The sequence below is a fragment of the Lachnellula hyalina genome, assembly GCF_007821495.1.
Source record: "Lachnellula hyalina strain CBS 185.66 chromosome Unknown contig00029, whole genome shotgun sequence".
In the NCBI taxonomy this organism is placed as follows: Eukaryota; Fungi; Ascomycota; class Leotiomycetes; order Helotiales; family Lachnaceae; genus Lachnellula; species Lachnellula hyalina.
Window position 1 is genome coordinate 157499 of NW_022157143.1, and position 19067 is coordinate 176565.

The 19067-nt window shown below is 47.6% G+C and overlaps 6 protein-coding genes across 6 annotated transcripts; 3 read left to right on the forward strand and 3 right to left on the reverse strand.

Moving 5' to 3' along the window:
- Window positions 1-143: 143 nt before the first annotated feature.
- Window positions 144-3969, reverse strand: rgf1 (Rho1 guanine nucleotide exchange factor; the record flags this gene model as incomplete). Its single annotated transcript, XM_031146927.1, has 3 exons — window positions 144-293; window positions 347-1197; window positions 1245-3969. 3 exons carry the CDS (start codon window positions 3967-3969, stop codon window positions 144-146), a joined length of 3726 nt encoding a protein of 1241 aa, XP_031007375.1.
- Window positions 3970-4772: 803 nt separating this feature from the next.
- On the forward strand, window positions 4773-5535 carry vma-11 (V-type proton ATPase 16 kDa proteolipid subunit; the record flags this gene model as incomplete). Its single annotated transcript, XM_031146928.1, has 6 exons — window positions 4773-4829; window positions 4888-4918; window positions 4968-5050; window positions 5110-5222; window positions 5275-5445; window positions 5493-5535. Coding segments are annotated over 6 exons (498 nt in total), but the record flags the coding sequence as incomplete, so codon positions are not given.
- Window positions 5536-8139: 2604 nt separating this feature from the next.
- On the forward strand, window positions 8140-9418 carry PEPA1 (Penicillopepsin-1; the record flags this gene model as incomplete). The annotated part of the gene is made up of 2 exons (XM_031146929.1): window positions 8140-8495; window positions 8548-9418. The coding sequence occupies 2 exons, from the start codon at window positions 8140-8142 to the stop codon at window positions 9416-9418; spliced, it is 1227 nt and encodes a 408-aa protein (XP_031007338.1).
- Window positions 9419-10187: 769 nt separating this feature from the next.
- LHYA1_G001952 (uncharacterized protein) lies at window positions 10188-11132 on the forward strand (the record flags this gene model as incomplete). The annotated part of the gene is made up of 1 exon (XM_031146930.1): window positions 10188-11132. The coding sequence occupies one exon, from the start codon at window positions 10188-10190 to the stop codon at window positions 11130-11132; it is 945 nt and encodes a 314-aa protein (XP_031007341.1).
- Window positions 11133-14043: 2911 nt separating this feature from the next.
- LHYA1_G001953 (uncharacterized protein) lies at window positions 14044-16226 on the reverse strand (the record flags this gene model as incomplete). The annotated part of the gene is made up of 2 exons (XM_031146931.1): window positions 14044-15846; window positions 15957-16226. The coding sequence occupies 2 exons, from the start codon at window positions 16224-16226 to the stop codon at window positions 14044-14046; spliced, it is 2073 nt and encodes a 690-aa protein (XP_031007340.1).
- A 1059-nt stretch (window positions 16227-17285) lies between these two features.
- Window positions 17286-18939, reverse strand: SPCC320.08 (putative solute carrier family 35 member; the record flags this gene model as incomplete). Its single annotated transcript, XM_031146932.1, has 5 exons — window positions 17286-17602; window positions 17727-18014; window positions 18129-18279; window positions 18353-18605; window positions 18704-18939. 5 exons carry the CDS (start codon window positions 18937-18939, stop codon window positions 17286-17288), a joined length of 1245 nt encoding a protein of 414 aa, XP_031007343.1.
- Between the last annotated feature and the right edge of the window lie 128 nt (window positions 18940-19067).

The following is a 19067-nucleotide window of genomic DNA, read 5'->3' on the forward strand; positions in this document are numbered from 1 at the left end:
AGGGTTGAGCACGTAACAAAGAAAGCGTGTCCAGCACACACCACCACAGCTGCAAGAGTCGGAAGGGACATTTGGGAATACAAGACATGCAATTCTACAAACATGATATGGACCGTTTATAGCATCTGAGGTTATGCTTGCTTCTAATGTCGTGATGAAGTCGTGGGATGATCTCGATGCTCCGCTTGTGCTGAAGAAGCAGGGTGTTGAGACTCTGGCCGCTTACCCTGTGGCCAGAAATCAATCGCCGCGACTACATCTTCTCCTCTTTCATCCTCATATGCATAGATTATCTAGATTCTGTTAGTATCATCCAGCACTGCTAATGAAGCGAGTGAAAACTTACCTCCCGCGTGCTTGTATGGAGCATACGAATGTTCTTATGTGGCACAATGTGTACCGCATTTGTGTCGATATTCCGGATTTCAATAAAGTTCGTTTCGAATGCCAGTATCCAAGGATACGAAAGAGCAAAACTTTGAGGTTGTCCCTCCCAATCGATCCGCCAGTCAGGTCTCGCTCGCCAACCGTTGCGGTTGACGAAGAATGAAAATTCAGAGTAATTGAGGAGGAACTCGCCGTTGAGTCGCTCAATGTGGATCGGTCTGACGTTCTCTTTTCGGGCTACGAAATCCAATGATGTGTCCGCCTGGTCGAGAAGGGACTGAGTTTCCAGAGTTTCTAATGACACAACCTCAAACCCTCTGGCACAAGCAACGCAGAGTTTAGATTTGAGGAAATGGATTGACGAAGATTCAGTAGGGATATAAAATTCCTTGAACGCTTTCAGTTCATCTTGCCCATTGCTGAACATTTTGAAACCCTTCTGTTTCTTGCCCTTGGACATGGCATCATTAGGCTCAAAGACCTTGATCGTAGTCGAGAGGGCCGAAGACTTAACACAGCATACGAGATGACGGCCAAGACATATTCCTGTCTTGAAGAAATTACAGTGACTTTGGATTTTCTTCGGCCGCTTGTTGAGGGCAGGCTCATTTGGATTCAAAGCCGATAAAGGATACGAAAGCAACGACTTCGCGGACAGAACCAACAGTAGTTGATACTCTTCGAGGACATCGATCTGGGTGACGTTTGCAACATCCAAAACTCGCATCGGCTTAAGGGAAACATCCTTTGCGCGACGATCAGATACAAAAATACCCGAGTCTGTCCCATAGATTAACTTGCGGCCACCATCTGTTGCAAGTTAGTATATCTGTCATTCCAAGATATCAAATACGTACCGAATGGTGCCACACAGTTGACTCTGTTAATGGCGGAGAAGAAGGAGCTTGACAACACCGACTTGTTATAAAAGTCGCCTCGTTTCCTGAGAGCAGCTTGTTGTTCGCCGATGTATTCCATCCATTTACTCCTCGAACCTTGAGTGTTCGCATAGAGCGTCAATTCGTACCCGCCCTTGCCAATGTGTCGGAATGTGATAGGGAAGCCTTCCTTCTTGGCAGAGTCGTTCGCAGCTTTTGCACCGGGAAGCAAGCTTGAAGAGGGTCGCTTGACAACGCCCAGCTTAGGAATCACCTCGTCCATTTCGCGGATGGAAAGAAGTTCCAGAGGTATTGGCCTACGGTAAACCTTGACCTCTTCCTTCTTGCCAACCATCTTAGAACGAACTAAAAGCATAGCGTGATCGAATAAATAGGCCTGGATCTCGGAAGGATCAGTTGGTGTCTTCTTGAGGGCACCCTTGTAGATGAGTTCTCGCTTCTCATCTGTGAGCTTGAGGTCCACACGTTCATTAGGTCGGAATCGAAGTTGCTCGTGCAGGCGTTTGAGGTTGAATCGGTTTTCAGCCTTTCCAGACTCTGCGTTAACTCGACTCAGAAGCTCACGGATCATTTTCATGGCCTTCGGAATATCTTGTCTGTCCGGGTTTTCCTGCTCAGTGTATTTGAGAACATTTTCCAGTAACAGCGGGTAACGGGCCAGTCTGGTTGTAGGTTTCGTCAAATATCCGTTTAGCTCCAGCTTTCTTGATTCCTTCCGCCGCTCGGTCTCGTCAACAAACTTTGAAAAGTATGGATTCAAGGAGCGCTCGTTTTCAAATTCAAATTTACCACCCAGTTGATTTGAACCATAAACAATGAACGGTTCAAACTGAGGAACAAACTCGAGAAATATGTCGCCAACCGATTTTACAACAGGGTGCTTCTTTTGTCGTTCGGTAAGCGATTCAGCAAAGCGAGAGCTAACGGAGTGAATACTAGGAGGGTCAATGATGTTTGAAAATATGGTTTTCACAATCTTCTCTTTTCTTGATTCGGGGATAGGTGATGGGGAAGCAGGGTTTGTAGAACGCAAGGGCATGATCCAGAAATCTCGAAGGTATTCCAAATCTTTCACGAAATCCCTCTCAGTATACATGATTTCTGAGATGACTTCTTGGCGCTTCTTCTCCCGGTCACCAACACTGTCAGCAATCTCTTGTGACACAGTGTTTATCCAAAGCTTTTGTTCGTCCGGTTCGTCGACATCGTGAAGACTTGCTTCTGACTTCTCGCGTCGTAGACCAGGTTGTGGCTTGAGATTTAGCCTCGACTGCTGTTCTAACCTTCGTGGGCAAGCTATGGAGTAACAAAGTTGGTCTCTGGTACACGTCGGTGAATAGCACTCAGAAAGAAGAACAAAAACACCATTGACTTCCGGTTGCTCATGTGGCTCGTCCATCATGGTTTCCCTAAATTGATACATCTCTACCGAGGAGTCACGCAAACGATGATCGTATGTGACATCGTGGAAAAACTTCTGGGCATCCAAAGCTCGTCCAAGCAGCAGCGCTAAATTTCTGTCCGTAGTTTTGATGATATAAGAAATGATATCAACTGCTTCGGCCCCACTGAATGCATTCTTGTACGTGAGATCGTTCTTCGTACGGTCCCCCACCGCGATTCTTTCTCTGAAGCATTCTGCAACCCGTGATAATAATGCCGGATACACCAATGGTGATTTCTGCCGAGTGCCGTTACCACTGCTAACTGACTTAGCTACTGATGGTCGATGTTGGAGTGATTCGGTTCTGTCACTAGGCGCAATCGTAGAAGCCATGGACATGGTTCTATTCATGTCACCCCCGACTGTTGTCGAAGAAGCAATACTGGTAGTACGTGTCTGTACAGCAGGACTCCTCGCGCCCGGAATCGAAAAGCTTTGCAGCTCCTGCGGTCCGGTTGAGGTCCTTCGGTTTGGAATAACCCTCCCGCTCATGGTCTGATGTTGATCTCGATCTTGTGGATAGCTTGTCATGGACATTGCTCGTTCATCATGCCTCTCAGGGACTACACGTCCTTGCGCAGTAGTCCTTGAAGCTTGCCCGTGATATTGAGCTTGCCTGAAAGCATTCGCTGGTGCTTGCTGAAAGCCACTAGAGGGCGCCTGGTACATTTGAGGCCTCGTGATAGTTGCCATTGACTGCGAACGATAAGGATCCGAGTTCAAAGCAGGTCCTGGCTGGTTTTGGTGCCCCGGGTAATAACGCTGTTGCTGAGGTGCCGGCTTTTGCGGGTATTGTTGCTGCTGCGGCGGAGCACGAGGATCAACGCGATGCGGTCCAGCATAAGGCCTGCGATCTGGACGTGCTTGTTGAGGCAGGTGCTGAGGTTGTGGTTGGGATGGAACTTGGCCCGGGTGCTGTTGTCTTGGTCCTTGGTGATATCCATTCGGCCCTCCATTCTGCATGCCCCCATTCTGTTGCGGATAACCACCTTGCGGTTGCCTCTGAGGTGGAGGTCTTTGCATCCCCCCTTGCATTCCCGCAGCCTGCCCGCCCATTGTCTGCGTTCGTTGATTTATGCCATTTAGAGAGGGTGTAGAGGAGGTCATTGTTTGGGATCGGCCAGAAGGGGCAGAGCCAAAAATGTTGGAGAAGGCTGCATCCCGCTGGTAATTAGAGGCGGGGGGGCCGTAGTCGTTGCCACGAGACCCGTTGTTTCGGCCTTGCTGATAGTCGGCCATATTGTCTAATTACGATAGAGTCTGCCGGACCAGTGTTGACAATCTGCGTCGCAGTCGGAGCCTACTCCAGGAAGCCGGGCAACCACCCCGGCTTCACTTCCTACAGTCACAACAGCCCTTTCTCTGCTTGCCGACGTCGACGGAGGCCCGCCGAATGTCGACCGATATATCAGCGCCGTCACAGAGGACGAGCTTTCCCGACTACTTGTTGGCCTTGTCTGGGAGAGGGAGACGTTGACGTTGGCGTTGGATCGGACGGAGCAAAGGATCTGCGGGTCCAACGTACTAACTCCACTGCTAATCGCGGAGGTGAATGGCGATTCGAGAGAGACGCATTTGGGGGGGAGGGGGAGGGGGTCGTGATGGCAGACAGTAAAAAGCCTGATGTGGTTGTCGTGAGTTCAAAGGTTCAGAATCCTGGGAACATTCGCGATCTTCAACAGGCTCGAGATGATGTTCGCTAAAGCCGACAAAATATCCGGCCACCAGGAGACTAGGTCAGTTTCAGTCACAGCTTACTCTGGAGCAGGAGTGACAAAATGCAGAAAACTGGTGGTAATTTGTAGTTAGAAAAGTCTGGAGAGGATTGTATGGAAAACAAATTTAATAATGGGTGTGATTGTGATTGTTGAGTGTCACTTGGTTTGGATTTTGTGAATAAACCACGTGATCCATGATATGCGCTAGGAGGCTGCCGCAGGAGCTTTGATATCGACGACCTTATGTCTTATCACAGAATCTCTCTAACATCCCTTCACCACCATCTGCGACCGTCATCAGCTCCCTGGACTTGATCTTGAGCTGAAGTAATCATGGCAGAAAATGATTTTGCGCCCAAGTTCGCGCCGTTCTTCGGAATGGTAAGTTGCTAAGCTTGTTGATGTGGTGGAACAGAACTGGCACTGACAATTTCGGCAGGCGGGCATTTGCTTCGCAATGACCTTCGGATGTAGGTCCATCATTGTTATTGAAGGGTGGAATAGTGCTAATTGTGGCAGGTATCGGAGCAGCATACGGGACCGCAAAGTCTGGTATTGGAATCGCCGGAGTTGGTACCTTCAGACCAGATCTTATTATGAAGGTCGGTAGTGTTCAGTAGACGCTCGTATATGGTGGCTTAGCTAATTACTCCAACCTCAGTCCCTTATTCCAGTCGTCATGTCTGGTATTATCGCAGTTTACTCTCTAGTCATTGCGGTCTTGATTGCCTCGGACATTGGCCCTCCTCCAAATCAACACTACAGCTTGTTCAAGTATGGAAATATCACCTGGGGTTGGCAAGGCAGATGCTAATTATTGCAACAGCGGTTTCATGCATCTTGCATGCGGTCTTTCGGTAGGTTTGACGGGACTGGCAGCGGGATACGCAATTGGGATTGTTGGAGACATGGGAGTAAGGTCATATATGCTGCAGTCGAGGATATTCGTTGGAATGGTTCTGATCTTGATTTTCGGAGAAGTTCTGGGTCTTTATGGGTGGGTAATTTCCATTTCGCAGTTCGTGATGTTACTAACAAGTACAGACTAATTGTGGCATTGATTCTCAACACAAAGAGCAGAGGATAGATGACGAGGGAATCCGAACTTCAGTCACCAACACAAAAAACAACCAACCGATGGGAAAGAATGTTTGCAGAATACTGTTTGAGTATAGAGATAGGAGGCCTGCATTGCTGGGAGTTTTGGTTGTGTATAAAGGGCAATGCAATTGCATCGCAAAAGTCGCAGTTCGAATATGGTGTACAATTCATCGATATCAAATAGGTTGTCAAAGGTCCCTGTGTGCCTATCAGCGTCTTTGATCGATCAATGAATTCTTGAAGGAATTTTCTGTGGGCTCTGGGAGATTCCTGTCGTTTTTCGACTAGTGTCGACGTTGAGCTTATCCACACATCACACCTGGAAATTTTCAACTCTTTTCCCTTTAACTCTACCTCGGTCGCCTTTGATGGTCGATGGGTGTCCGGCATAAAGCTGTCATTTTTCAATATTGACTTTCATCATTAGTCCGCATATTCAGACTCCTGAGCTTCCTTCTCCTTCTCCTTTGGTATCCTCCCAACTCTGGCTATTCTTTCCTAACTCGGCCTCTTCCCTCGAGATCTGCCACAACAGGTATAATTCGCTGCTTTCGCCTCTGTGGTCAGTATGGAGGGTCTCATCAAGTGATCCGTTTCTCCGGCAGCCTTGTCGAAGGTCATCGTTCCATCGCCACTGAAGTCCTTCCCATTTAAGCCTACCGTCCAAGTAAATAGCTTCAGTCCCGGAAGCACGACATAACTACTCGCTTCGCATTGACCTATACTCGACAGTCGCGCTTATTTGGAGGCAAACAGTTCGGGTGCACGGGATTGAGGACATGAATCCATGCTGTGAGAGGGTCATGGCTCCTTCGCTACATCCATGGTGGCGGCAGGATTTGCTGCAATGGCCTCGGCTTCCTTCGCCTTCCTCATCGAGGGCACCGGATCGGATCTTCAAGAGAAAGGGTCGTGTCGACGGCTGTTGATGCACATCGCAGCTAGCAATGACGCGAGATTACATGGAGTCGGAGGTAGGAGAATTATGTCGTACTGTACGCATCTGTACAAGCAAGTACAAGGTACATACGAAGGCGCAACCTTAATTATGCGAAACGGGGGCCAAGAGTTCATCTTTAAGATGACTTAGGGGGAATCAGTTATAAAATTTATTCGAAGATCAGATAATTCTCAGTGACCAATAAGACCAACATATATGCCCTTCCTCGGACAGAGTTTACTAAGCGATGGGAAAGGGAAAGGTCCTGGTAGTCTATCAGATAAAGTCAGGCTAAAAAATGTTGCTGGCACAAGCACAGGCACAGTAATAATAAGAAGCATGCAGTTTTGATTGCTGATCGTGATCTTGCTGGAATATAGCATCAGACTGCCAACGCTTCCCCCTTTATCGAAGCGGTGCAATGATTGGTGCCAGCTTTTACCCCTTTCATTTGACGCCCAGAGGCTTCTCCGCAGTCCCTATCCTTGAAGCGGCGCCACAGAAAAGAAGACCGACATCCGACCTTCTATTTGACGACAAAGGAATTTGCCAAGACTCTATTGCTTCTGCCCTACCTCCGTTCAGGACAACACAGTGCTTTCCACCTTCTACTCCCGGCAGCTTATATTCCGCGCAGCATTGAAGGTGGGGTTGATGGATGGCAGAGGTGGCGGTGGTGGTGGCTATCAACAAGATCAACCCGACCGTCAGCTCGTCGTCTTTTCCAAGACCTTTCAGAAGCTTATAGTATCCCCAAAACACGTACATTGTGCATGTTGTGGGATGCTTGTTATTGTGCCCAGCCCTTGGCAGACCTCGAGCGTTGTATTCGGGTCGATCGCACTGGAGCACCAGGAGAATGCATCGTCGAGGCTGAGGTACAGGTACAGACGGCATTCGAGTGCATCGTTACCGCCTCGGATATATGTGCATCCCAGTCAGAGGCGTCTAATAGACTAGTACTGTAAGATAAGGATGTCTGCCAGGTGATTCAAGCGGCTGTCGACCAACAGTCTGTTCAACACTGCGCCTCTCTCCTTGCTCGGACTGGCTGATGATCAGCCTTGACCCCTCCATCATACAGTACCGTACCTCGACGTAGATCAGGAACGCAGGTGCCCACCTTCCCAACGCAGACACAACTCCGAAATATACAGAAGTCACCAAGTAATCAATATGCCACTATGACCAATTTGAACTTGCCAGAGAGATGCCGCTCACAGCTTCGGTACTATCCGGCAGTCTCTCAATTAACCCCCCGTTTCATACTGAGGATCAACAGCCTTGCTTGTTCGTTCTTTTCCCTCTTTCTCCTTCTATTCGACTGCCCTCTCACCCTAGAAAGGTAGGCTAATTTCGCTGGGAAAGACTTCTTGTTATGAACTAGGTAGGTTCATCGGAAGATATGGCTATTAGATGAATATGCCAATTAGGACGGTGATGCTAGATTTGGGTACCAGGTACTTTCTCATTGTCATTTAAGTTTCAAGCTTAGGGGGGGTCCGCATGCCAATTACCACCCACCGGTACACATGAAGAATCTTGGAAGTATATAAACACCCGTTCATCCCATCTCAAAGTCTTTTTACTCCATCCCGCTCACACCTCTTCAATTCATTCATTCAGTCTCATCCCAATCAGTTCTTCAAGATGCTATTCGAGCTCTCACTCCTGGCTCTTGCCATTGGTGCTCAAGCTGCACCGCTTGATACAAACAGCACCACATCTGTGCAAGGAAGCAAGTCGTTTTCTGCTCCTGCTGTTTACAACCCCAACTTCAAGCGTAATGGCACAGCTGCCTTGTTGAAGGCCTACGCAAAGCACAAGTTGACGCCAACAAAAGACTTCTCCGAAGCATTCCACTCTGCTCTATCAAATTCTATTCAGAAGCGTCAGGATGGTTCTGCTCCAGCCATCCCCACAGAATATGATTCCGAGTATCTGGTTTCCACAACCGTTGGTGGACAAAAGTTAAACTTGGACTTCGACACTGGTTCCGCAGACCTGTAAGTGTTGACCCACAATGATACGAGATACAAAAGTCTAATCGAGCAACAGCTGGGTCTTTTCCACTTCATTGTCAGCAGCCAGCAAAAAGGGCCACAGTATCTACAACCCCGCGGACAGTTCCACTTACAAGAAAAAGAGCGGCTACACATGGTCGATTGAGTACGGTGATGGATCTGGAGCATCCGGAACTGTTGGAACCGACACGGTCACAGTCGGTGGAACCAGCGTGAAAGGGCAAGCAGTCGAGCTCGCCACCAAGGTCTCCTCAGAATTCGTCTCAGACACATCTGACGGCCTTCTCGGTCTGGCTTTCAGCAGCATCAACACAGTCAGCCCAGAATCCCAAGACACGTTCTTCGACAACGCGAAGGACGACCTTGACGCACCTCTGTTCGCCGCCTATCTCCCCTTGACCGGCGACGGCGCGTATGACTTTGGCTACACTGACAGCTCAAAGTACACTGGCACCATTGAGTACACCGACGTCGACTCTTCAAATGGTTTCTGGGAGTACCCCGCGACCGCATACAAGGTCAGCGGCACGACGCATACTGCGTCTGGCTGGACCGCCATTACTGATACTGGAACCACCCTCCTGCTCATGGGTGACAGCGCCGTTGACAACTACTATGACGCCGTTTCATCTGCTTCCTACGACTCTGACCAGGGCGGATACACTTTCCCTTGCAGCACCACTCTCCCAGAAATTCAGCTCCGCATCGGAAGCACCCACTATGCTACTGTCCCGGGTACTAGTTTGAACTATGCGCCTACTGATTCCTCTGGTGATACTTGCTTCGGTGGTATCCAAAGTGTTGGTTCAGGAAGCCAAGCTATCTATGGTGATGTTTTCTTGCACAACAACTATGGTGTGTTTGATGCCAGTGGGCCTAAATTCGGATTTGCTACTGTTGCATAAAGGATCCATGAGAAGCGGGGATGATGATGATGATGACATTGCATTGAAGGTGTTAGATTATTCTTGAAATTCGATGCATTCAATTGATTCATTTTAAACCCATCCAAATAACCTTTGCAATTGGCAAGTGAGCTTGTCCTTTGAATACCTGGAAATGGTAGTCGAGTCACAGTCTAAGATTACCCTTTACTCATGTTCGGGGCTTTCAACTTGGCCAAAGCTGGCTTACTCATTTTTGGATATATAAGGTAATAGTATTTTCAAGTAACTCGAAAGTGATAAGGCACCTTCCCTTGCTTACAAGTTTCCAGTTTGTGCTTGCGGTTTCTGCCCATGGCGTCGCCTAATAATGCATCTTTCTTTTTACTTCTCAAAACATGGGGCAACTTCTCCTGCTCTACAGCTCTTTCAATACCCAGACATAGCTACAATAGCACAGAGACTTTAGCATCCAGCAGGAAATCTTGGGAAAATGTAGATTGATTGTTAATTGATGGTCACGTGTGTCTCAAAAGAGGTTATGTGGCGCAGCTGGAGGACACATTTATTTCCATGTATTTCAGGCTACCATTATCTTTTCCATACATATATATAAGCTGAGTTATCATTTTTATAGCAGCTATTACATTGACCTCTTATTTGTCTAATCGAAAACGACTACTTTCTTTACTTTTTCATCTTTCGCGACCCAATCAAGCTTTGGATCGAAGTCAGCGGGCCTCCAGCCCCATAAAGCCCGCTTAGCTCCCCCCCTTAAATTCCCCACACAATGAGCCAAGAAAAGATAGACCCCGCCAGCTTCTACTTCCAGTATCAGGGCCACCCGATCTCCGACATCTCCACCTTCCACTCCATCACGCTCTCCCAAAGACCAAATAAACCCATCGTCTACCTAGCCGGCGACTCCTCACTGGACAACAAACACTGGATCTCCCCCCCTTTCCTCGAACCGCTACCTGAAGGCATCCGCGTCCCTTCCATCTACCACTCTACCTTCTCTCAACCGTGGCCGAAGCCCGATATAGCATTCTGGCTGAACCACTTCTTCGGCTCCGACGCCACAGCTCTAAACTGTGCCGTTGAAGCATCGACGCTAAAGGACCGCGGAGAGGGGAAAGGGTTACTGGAACACGATGTATTTGTCCGCGATCACATCTCTGCAAATGATATCCTCATCGTCTCGATCGGCGCCAATGACATTGCGCTGAAACCGACTTTCGCCACTATATGCCACATGTTACGGCTCGCGTGGCTGACGCCGCGCTTACTGCTGAACTCGTGGACGCTCACGCACTTTACCGATCTGTTCAAAACGCAGGTGCAAGCGTATGTTGAGAAGCTGGTCGAGAAGCAGAAGCCGAGAGCGGTGGTTGTGTGTATGATTTATTATCCGCTTGTAAGTTTAGGTGCAAACCAGCAGAGGAGTTGGGCGGATCTGCCGTTGAAGCTGTTGGGGTATAATTTGTGGCCGCGGCAGTTGCAGACGGCGATTGGGAGGATGTATGAGCTGGGTACGAAGAGGGTTGTCGTGGAAGGGGTGAGGGTTGTGCCGTGTGCGCTGTATGAAGTTTTGGATGGGAAGGAGGCGGGGGATTATGAGGAGAGGGTTGAGCCGAGTGTTGAGGGGGGGAGGAAGATGGCGGCGTTGTTGAAGGGGATTGTGGATGAGTTTGTTAGTGAGGAAGATGATGTGGGGTATAGAGATGACATTTGAATGAATAATAATGCTTGTAGAACTCATACTAGAACGTGGACTTCACAGTTCCGACTGGCGAAATATGCTCACGCAATTGCTCCTTCAGACAGACGCTTTTAATCAAGTCTAAGACCAATAATCCTAGTACACAAAAAGAAACAAACGATAAGGCTATTCCCTAGCCGTTATTCAAGAGACAATCAATCACCCAAGAAGACTGTTGTCTTATCAGAGCACGGAGAAGGGAAAGCAGACCAACCACCATAAGGTCGGCGTTAAAGATGAAACATAGATAGGCAATCTATCGCCATATTGCATCCTCTACACGAAGGAGCGTATAGAGATTTTCAATCAAGGCGCTGCAACTTTAGCGACCAAATTAAGCGAGACAGAAGCCGGCATCTTTTAAGGGGGGCTCAGGGGGCTGGGGGGATAAGATTTGACGACTATGGCTATTTGAAAACATCTTAGATCTATTAATAAGTTTAAGGATTTGTCTGTAATTTTACTTCAGACGACGAGGAAAGCAGCAGGCAAAGATGAGACTAAGTATTTAAGTGTTTGCTATAACTATCCTCTAGTCGATGAAGACATTGGTCTTTCAGGCCCTCTTTGGCAGCTATTATTTGATAAATTATATATATATCTAGCCATTCCGAGAGCCATCCGGCCTATAGTGCGATCTGCCCCAGCCTATCAACACCCTGAGTGAAAGACTAAGTTTCTGACCCAGAATGGAAAACCAGCAATCTAGTTGGCTTGCTTGAGTGCTCTGAATGTGAATCCCTGGTCCATGGCCTCCCTCTTACCTCGCCGCATACCTGTAGTCAGTTTTTCTGCTGTTAAGAACTAAGATACTGTCGTTTTACACATGAATTCATACGGATTTTACGAGTGAATCAAGGATCTCTAAAGTCTGGCTCGAAGAATAAAAGAAACTAATATTTGAAGCCCGAAGTGCATCTGCTTGCAGTTACCACGACAGGGAACGCATAGGATTGCTAGCATACTGTCTTTTAGTTTCAATGTGGCTCAGCCAAGGTGTGATGAGGAGCCTATTTATACCTACCAAAAAATTTCCCCAAATTCACTTCCCATCCCGCCAACGGGGACGAAGCAGCAACTGGGAGGAAGTGGTTCTTCTTACGAACTGCTAACCACTCTTGGCGCCTAGCATAGTACATCAAGCAAGCATATATTGTTTAGTGATTACCTACAAATAACAGTCAATTATTCAATTCCAATTCCCACAACAGTCTTGTACCGCGTGCTGGATCTAAGCCCTATTCAATCTCAACTCAGACGTTAGTAAAGTAATTACAAAGACAGAACTTCTCTTTCGGGAGCTCACTATGCCCCGCATCTCTCTGACCGTGGAAATGCTGCACATGTTTGCTGTCAAGTAAATAACTGCTGCCATTCTCACAATCATTCATTACTCAAAAGTTCGCCTGGAAATCTGGAAGCGTAAAGGGATTGAGATTGCATTCTGGAATTGACAAAGCTTAAATCCCAGAAAGATTGTATTAGCATGCTACACATCCCCTATGCCATTGTACGCTTAGAGGTCATTCTAATTACTATTACAAGACGGATATCGACGAGTATTCTATACGTAGAAATGGTTCCAGAGGACCAGCTAAGCTTAGAGCTGTCTACCACCTAGACATGTGAATCAAACTCAGATATTGACTTTGATCTCTACCTACTAAGTAAATGTTAAAGATGAAGCGCACTCTAAAAGTGCATCTAGTAACAAGCACCGGATTTTTATAATTTGGATACTTCTGATACTCTTTCTTAGCTCCAAGGACCGTTCCACACTGCTGATAGAGCTAAGACCTAGTAGCTCCTTAACCGGAGGTTATGTTGTAGCCTGTAAGTGGCAAAGTTTATAAAGCCTGTGGCGAAGCTTAGAAATAGCTATTTCTAAGCAGGTGGCAAAGCTTAGAAATAGGGCTTGAAGAGCCCTATATATACAGCATACTTCCCACTGTAGAACAGCAGTCAATTCAAGTTATTACCCCTAGAAACAACAGGTTACTTTACCCTAAGACTCTAGACGCACAAAGGCCTCCACTAGGACAGCTAGAAACGAATCAATAGACCTTCAGAGATATATATGGTCAAAACCATAACCCTGTTACAGTCATTCCTCTTGTAGTTCGTTTGATCTCTATAGTTAGGTGAATGCAAATATCATCTAGGAATAGTAAAAGACTTTAACTGATTTGGCGCAAATCCAAACACGTAGAGCGTAAAAAGTAGTTCTAGCCTGACATATCCGTTCCTTGGCTGATATTCTCTATAACCTTTAATATTTCATAAAAGAGAGTAGGAGTCGGGCGCTATATATGACTGTATAATGCTATGTATAGAAATCGCCGTACCGAATGGACGCTAGCTTCACAAGAGCAAGAGAAAGGCCTAATTGCAGGTGATGAATTAAGCATAAGTATTGCTCCTAGCAGACATTAGCTCTACTAAGCTCCTATAAGAATGACACCAGACATGCCATACTATCTCTTGGAGCCTTATACTATATAACGTGAAATTAAACCTCGCAATTAATATCAGTGTCGTTCAACGTCATCCCACGGAAGTGTCAATGGTGAAGTAAGTCCTTGTTCTTTGCATTTAGCTGGAAGATCGCTATATATTTCTCCTTGCGTTGTCGTCATATTTGATCGCTAGCTAAGTCTTTCCTCTACCCCTAAGACTATGCGGGATAATATAGGATCAACTACTATGATCTTAAAGCAGCTTGTGCATTTTTAATAGCTCCTCTCTAGCAACAAACTATAAGCTTTAGAAAATAACGCAAAGTTGAGCCCAACAGCAAATTGCTCGAAATCGACCCCTGTGCTAGTTAGTTTCGTTGCTTTAGTTAGCATATCTACGCCCAAATACTCAATTATGATAACCTGGGCTAAATAATATTTATCGTTTGCTCCTCTATCCCATACCTCTCGTACCTGGATTTCATCTTTTCCTTATCAGGGTGCATGTTGTAATATTTCAATGCGCTCTCTGGGTAGATCACGCCTACCCGCTGATAAAGCTCTATCCCCTCAGGACCGAATCTCGGGTTTGCGATACGTCTAAGAAGCATAGCAAATCCGAGGCCGTTCACGTTCTCAAGCGCCGAGTACCCCGTCAAATCCCATTCTATGCGATCCTTGGATGACCATTTGTCGAAGATGACATGGCCGTGTGGCTCTGTCTCCAAGTCCCGAATATCGGCATTTATGTTTTGTTGATCCAGCATAAAAGGCTGCCACATAGCGGTAACCATTCGCGAGTGATACAGGTTAACGGTTTTGCATAGCCGGCCCGTGACGGTGACGTATGCCGAGGCCTGCCCAACGTCATTGGGGGCCAACTGGATAGACTTGACGCGGAACCGGGCCCATCTCTGGAACTTGACGGCGCCGGTAACTGATGCCCAGCTCCATGAGGGAGCAATTGCCTGTCGCTTGCTTCCTCGAGCTGGCACGGGCCGAAGGATTTTGACGGGGGGGATGACGAGCCAGGCAAGCTGTGTCTCGATCTCGGATCTCCAGATGCCGCATAGATACTTTGCCTCGTTAGCTGGAAATCGGTCGGCGATTTTCTGTGCGATGCCAGCGATTGCGTTCAGCCTGTCGGTTTGGACACCGAGGTCTCGATAAGTGAAGGACTCGACAGCATCGAGCCAGGCCTCTCCCATGTCCGTCTCTTCTAGCAAAAGTTTACGCTTTAGTCTGTTCAGATGATGTCGTTTGGTTTTCTCGACGTAAGGATTTGGGGTAGATGTGCATTCACAAGCCTCCATCTTAAGACATTGAAATGACAGTTCTGTCTGTCCGAAATGAAGGAGTCGTCGAGAGAGCACGTTCTCCTGAAAGCACCACCCTCGATCGTCGAGATGGCTTTGAGGAACGAATGTTACTCCGTGATAGCCGTGAGACGTTTCGCGATCAATGTATCTCACCCCAACTGTAGTGGTGCGCTTATTTAGGCCCGGAGCCGCCATCGGGATCTTAGCTCGAAGAAGGTTGCGAAGGGAGCCGTCAGACGCAAGAGAATGTGTTATAATACCCTTATTACGACCCTCGGCGATGCGGTGGCGCTTTGGGTCGATAATGTATTCCTCACCCTGCCCAGTGAGCCGCTCGGCCGCGCTTGCACATGAGTCAGCCGCGATCGTAAGGTAAGCGTTGTTATAGATCTCGGTCATCTTGGTCGATTCGCTGCTCCAGTCCTCCGCGGAGTCTTGGATAATACACAGCGCATCTATCCATAGATAGTTGAGACCAAGTTTCCGCGTAAACTCGATAGCATCTGTGAAGAGCGGCGGCAAAGGACTCTTCCATCTTCCCTCGGTACGCTCCTGCAAGTTCTCCCATAGTGTCTTCGGCGGGTGTTTGTCCGGCGGACCCCAGCGCCAGGAAAGCGCTGCATAGTTGGCGTGCTCCCCGTTGGAGATCACTAGTCGAAAAGAGTGTTCTTCGCCAACGAAAATGACCCTCGTAGGGAGTAGAGGCGCATCGGGTAGACAACATATCGGATGATGAAGCTTATCACACATTTCTAGCCAGCTCTTTACTCTCTTTACGGCAGAGTCTGAGGCGCGATCCAAGGCCGGCTCAGGATGGCAAGGAATCGCGCTCCAGAGCGATGGCGTGTCTGGCTCAGGCTTATCGTCAGAGATGAGTGTTGCGGCGCCGGACCGGAAGAGGTAGATTACATACTAGGAGGAGTATAGAACTCTAGTAATAAGAAAACTCCCGTGTCGTCATCCCATAGCGGCCTCTTATGCTCCGCCCAAGTCGACCGACTGCCCCATTTCACACGCTTTACCATCGCTAAGAGCGATTGCCCCGTACGACCTTCAAGTAAATCTCCGTTGCCTTCAATGAGCTTGAGAGTCACGCTCGGGAAGTCCTCCGTCGACCGCGTAAAGCGCGCCACGCCGTCGTAGATCATCTTGCAGGCGAGACATAGGCTTGCGGCGCTCAGGCGGAACTCTTCATTGCCGTGTATCTCGATAGTAAGCCCCTCTTCGTCACGAAGTCTTGTGGCGTCGAGATTGAAACAGATGCGACATTCAGGGTTCACTGGCAGCGCCATGGTATGGTCTGATTGATAAACAAGTAAGACTTTGGACATATATCGAAGCAGTTGTTAGGGAATAAGGACTTGATGAATGCCTGCACTAAAAGGCGGGGGCGGGGTCAATAATCAGTTCGTCAAATTAAGCGTCGTGAGCTGTACTGCAATGAGATTAGGCAGAAATCGAAAGCCCGTGTCAAAGACGGAGTAGGCAAAAGTTCAGCCAGTGTAGAAAACCCACTTTAAATAAATGTCTATGCTTATCTATACTAGCTGAGCTTTAGTGAGAGTGGTCTCTACACTAGGCTAGCTATAGGGGGGGTTTAGGGCCGCACGCGCGCGCCAAATAAGCGAATCATAATAAAACCCTTCCTAATCTAGCCTAGCATATGCAGACTTTATCCTAAATAACAATCCTTGCTAGTACTTAGACTTAATATATTCTAAGTGTACGAATGCAGTATATAATCCTATTACTATTACTATAGTATATGCTATAGCGGAATATATTTTTCTACGCATATTCTCTACACTGGCTGAACTTTTAGCTACACTGGTTCAGCTGTAAGCCCCTAAATTTAAGATAGGAGAGTTGTTTATATGTATAGAAGGCAGGTTAGCTTGCGGGGAAGAGAATAGTTGGTTTTTGTCTCCTGCAGGATGGCGATTTTTGCATGGTGAATAATGATGTTTATTGGAGGGGAAGATAAGAGGGAGACTACCTTGGCACTAGGAACAAGCAGGTGTACCTAGTGTTTTGGGGAAGAGGGAGGGATATATGGTAGGTATATGAGTGAGTAGACCATTCATGGCATAGGCTGGATTTGTGAGATGTGATTGTGATTGTGATTGGCAACAGGGCTGGGAAAATAGTCCTGCCAAGCAAGTGATAGATGGGACTTCCTTTATTCGTATACATGGACATGTACACCGAAGATATTCTCGTCTGATAACTGACTTACTTGGGTTCAAAACCGCATTACAGTATCAGTGTTACTCCTCTACTATATCCACCACCACTGCTACCATTACCAACAACCTCTTAATTCCCCTCTTCTCCTATTCCCCTCCTCACATCTAAACACTCCCCTCACCCCCAGCAACAGCGCCCTCCCTCCTCGCCTCCATAATAGCCTTCCTCTTCGCGGTCCCCCACCCGGCCACACCATCCTCCTGATAGCGTCCCAACCAAGGCTTCCGACTATCGCCCAACATACTGCCAGCCAGGAAATAGACCACCAGGCCGAGGACAATCATGACAAACGCAATGGGGTACAGGTAGTAGACGGTGTATCCGAAGACCTGGATGCCGATAATCACACCCCAGAAATTGCCCGTTAGGAGTGAGATGTCGAAGAATGCTGCGGATGCCATGCGCAGGATAATTGGCGCCACTAAAAGTACAATTCCCCGTCAGTAATCACTCATTACTCCGTATCTTATCTTCTCAGACGAGACGAGAAGAAAGTCCAAGATTTAATTAAGCAACGGGAAAGCACGGGACGGTACTGTACTCACGCGAATAGAAAATCCCCAACGCAAGCGTATACCCCACGATATACCCCCCAACCTGGCCATCCCACGTCGCGGTCCTGAAACTATCACGGTCGAAAATCGCGGCCGTGAGGCCGTTGATGATTATACCGAATAGGCCTAGCATTCCTAGTACCTCGTACATGGGACGCTTAGATACGAACCATTCTTCGAAGACGTTGGAGAGGCCGTAGAAGGTGGCGCCGATCAGGGCGAAGATGTCGCCTTTTACTTGGGTTGGGGTCGAGTCGCCAGAGCCGGAGGTTATATGGTCTGTGGGATGTTAGGGGATGGTACGTAGAGTGGATGGAGGGAGGGGGTTGAAGGGGTTATTTATTGAAGGGATGTTTGAAATGAGGGAATAGGGTGGGAGAGAAAGTTGCGTACCAGAAGCAAGAAGTAATCCCATACCACCGCAGCAAATAAGAATCCCCAAGATTTGCGCCCACTTATATCTGACTCTCAAAAGTAAGAAAGATACTATAACAACGCAGATTATAGACCAGAAATTGATCAGTTGGGCGGAAAGTAGATTCGTCTATTCACAAACAAAGTCAGCTCAGTTCAGCTCAAATGTTTGCAAAGTAAGCAAGCAGTAAAGGTATACTTACATAGCGATAAGCAAGCACGGTAAAATAATTGCCCTCGACATCCATAAAACTCAGAATAACATACTTCCAGCCATCGACCAGCAGGAGCTTGAAATACTTCTTCGCGCCGTATTTATAGATGGTGTAAGTGGTATAGAGAGCAGTGAGCAGGACGTAATTGAAAAGGGTTTGGAAGGCTGGGATGGAGGTTCCTTTGTTGACGAGGAGGGTGGAGAAAGTGTTTGTTGCTGTTATGCAGAGAGCTAGGACTTGTCTACAAGGTCACATATACATTAGTAACGATTGAATTTTCAACCTCAAATATGAGATATAGAAAAGGAAGAGAGAAGGAGAAGGAGAAGGGGGAAATACCCAATAACAAGCACTAACCAGAAATCCCGTGTCATCAAATAAGCATACCATTTCTTCCCTCTCCCCTCCAAAGCCTCAATGCCCTGCTCCAACACCGCCTCATCAACCACATTCTCGCCTCTCATCTCCATACTCCCACTCCCTCCACCTACACCTTCGAGTCCATCACTCGCTTTATAACTCTCCCCCGGCCCAACCTCATGGATGCTTTCAATGCCCGTCGCTTTTGCCGCCATTGCGCTGCTTTCTCCAAATCCTCGAGCTGTCTCCGCAGTATTTCCTCTTTCCTCCTCCGATGATAACGATGAATTAGAAGAAGAAGAAATATATACAAAACCCAACAACGGCTCTCTTTCGCCCTCCG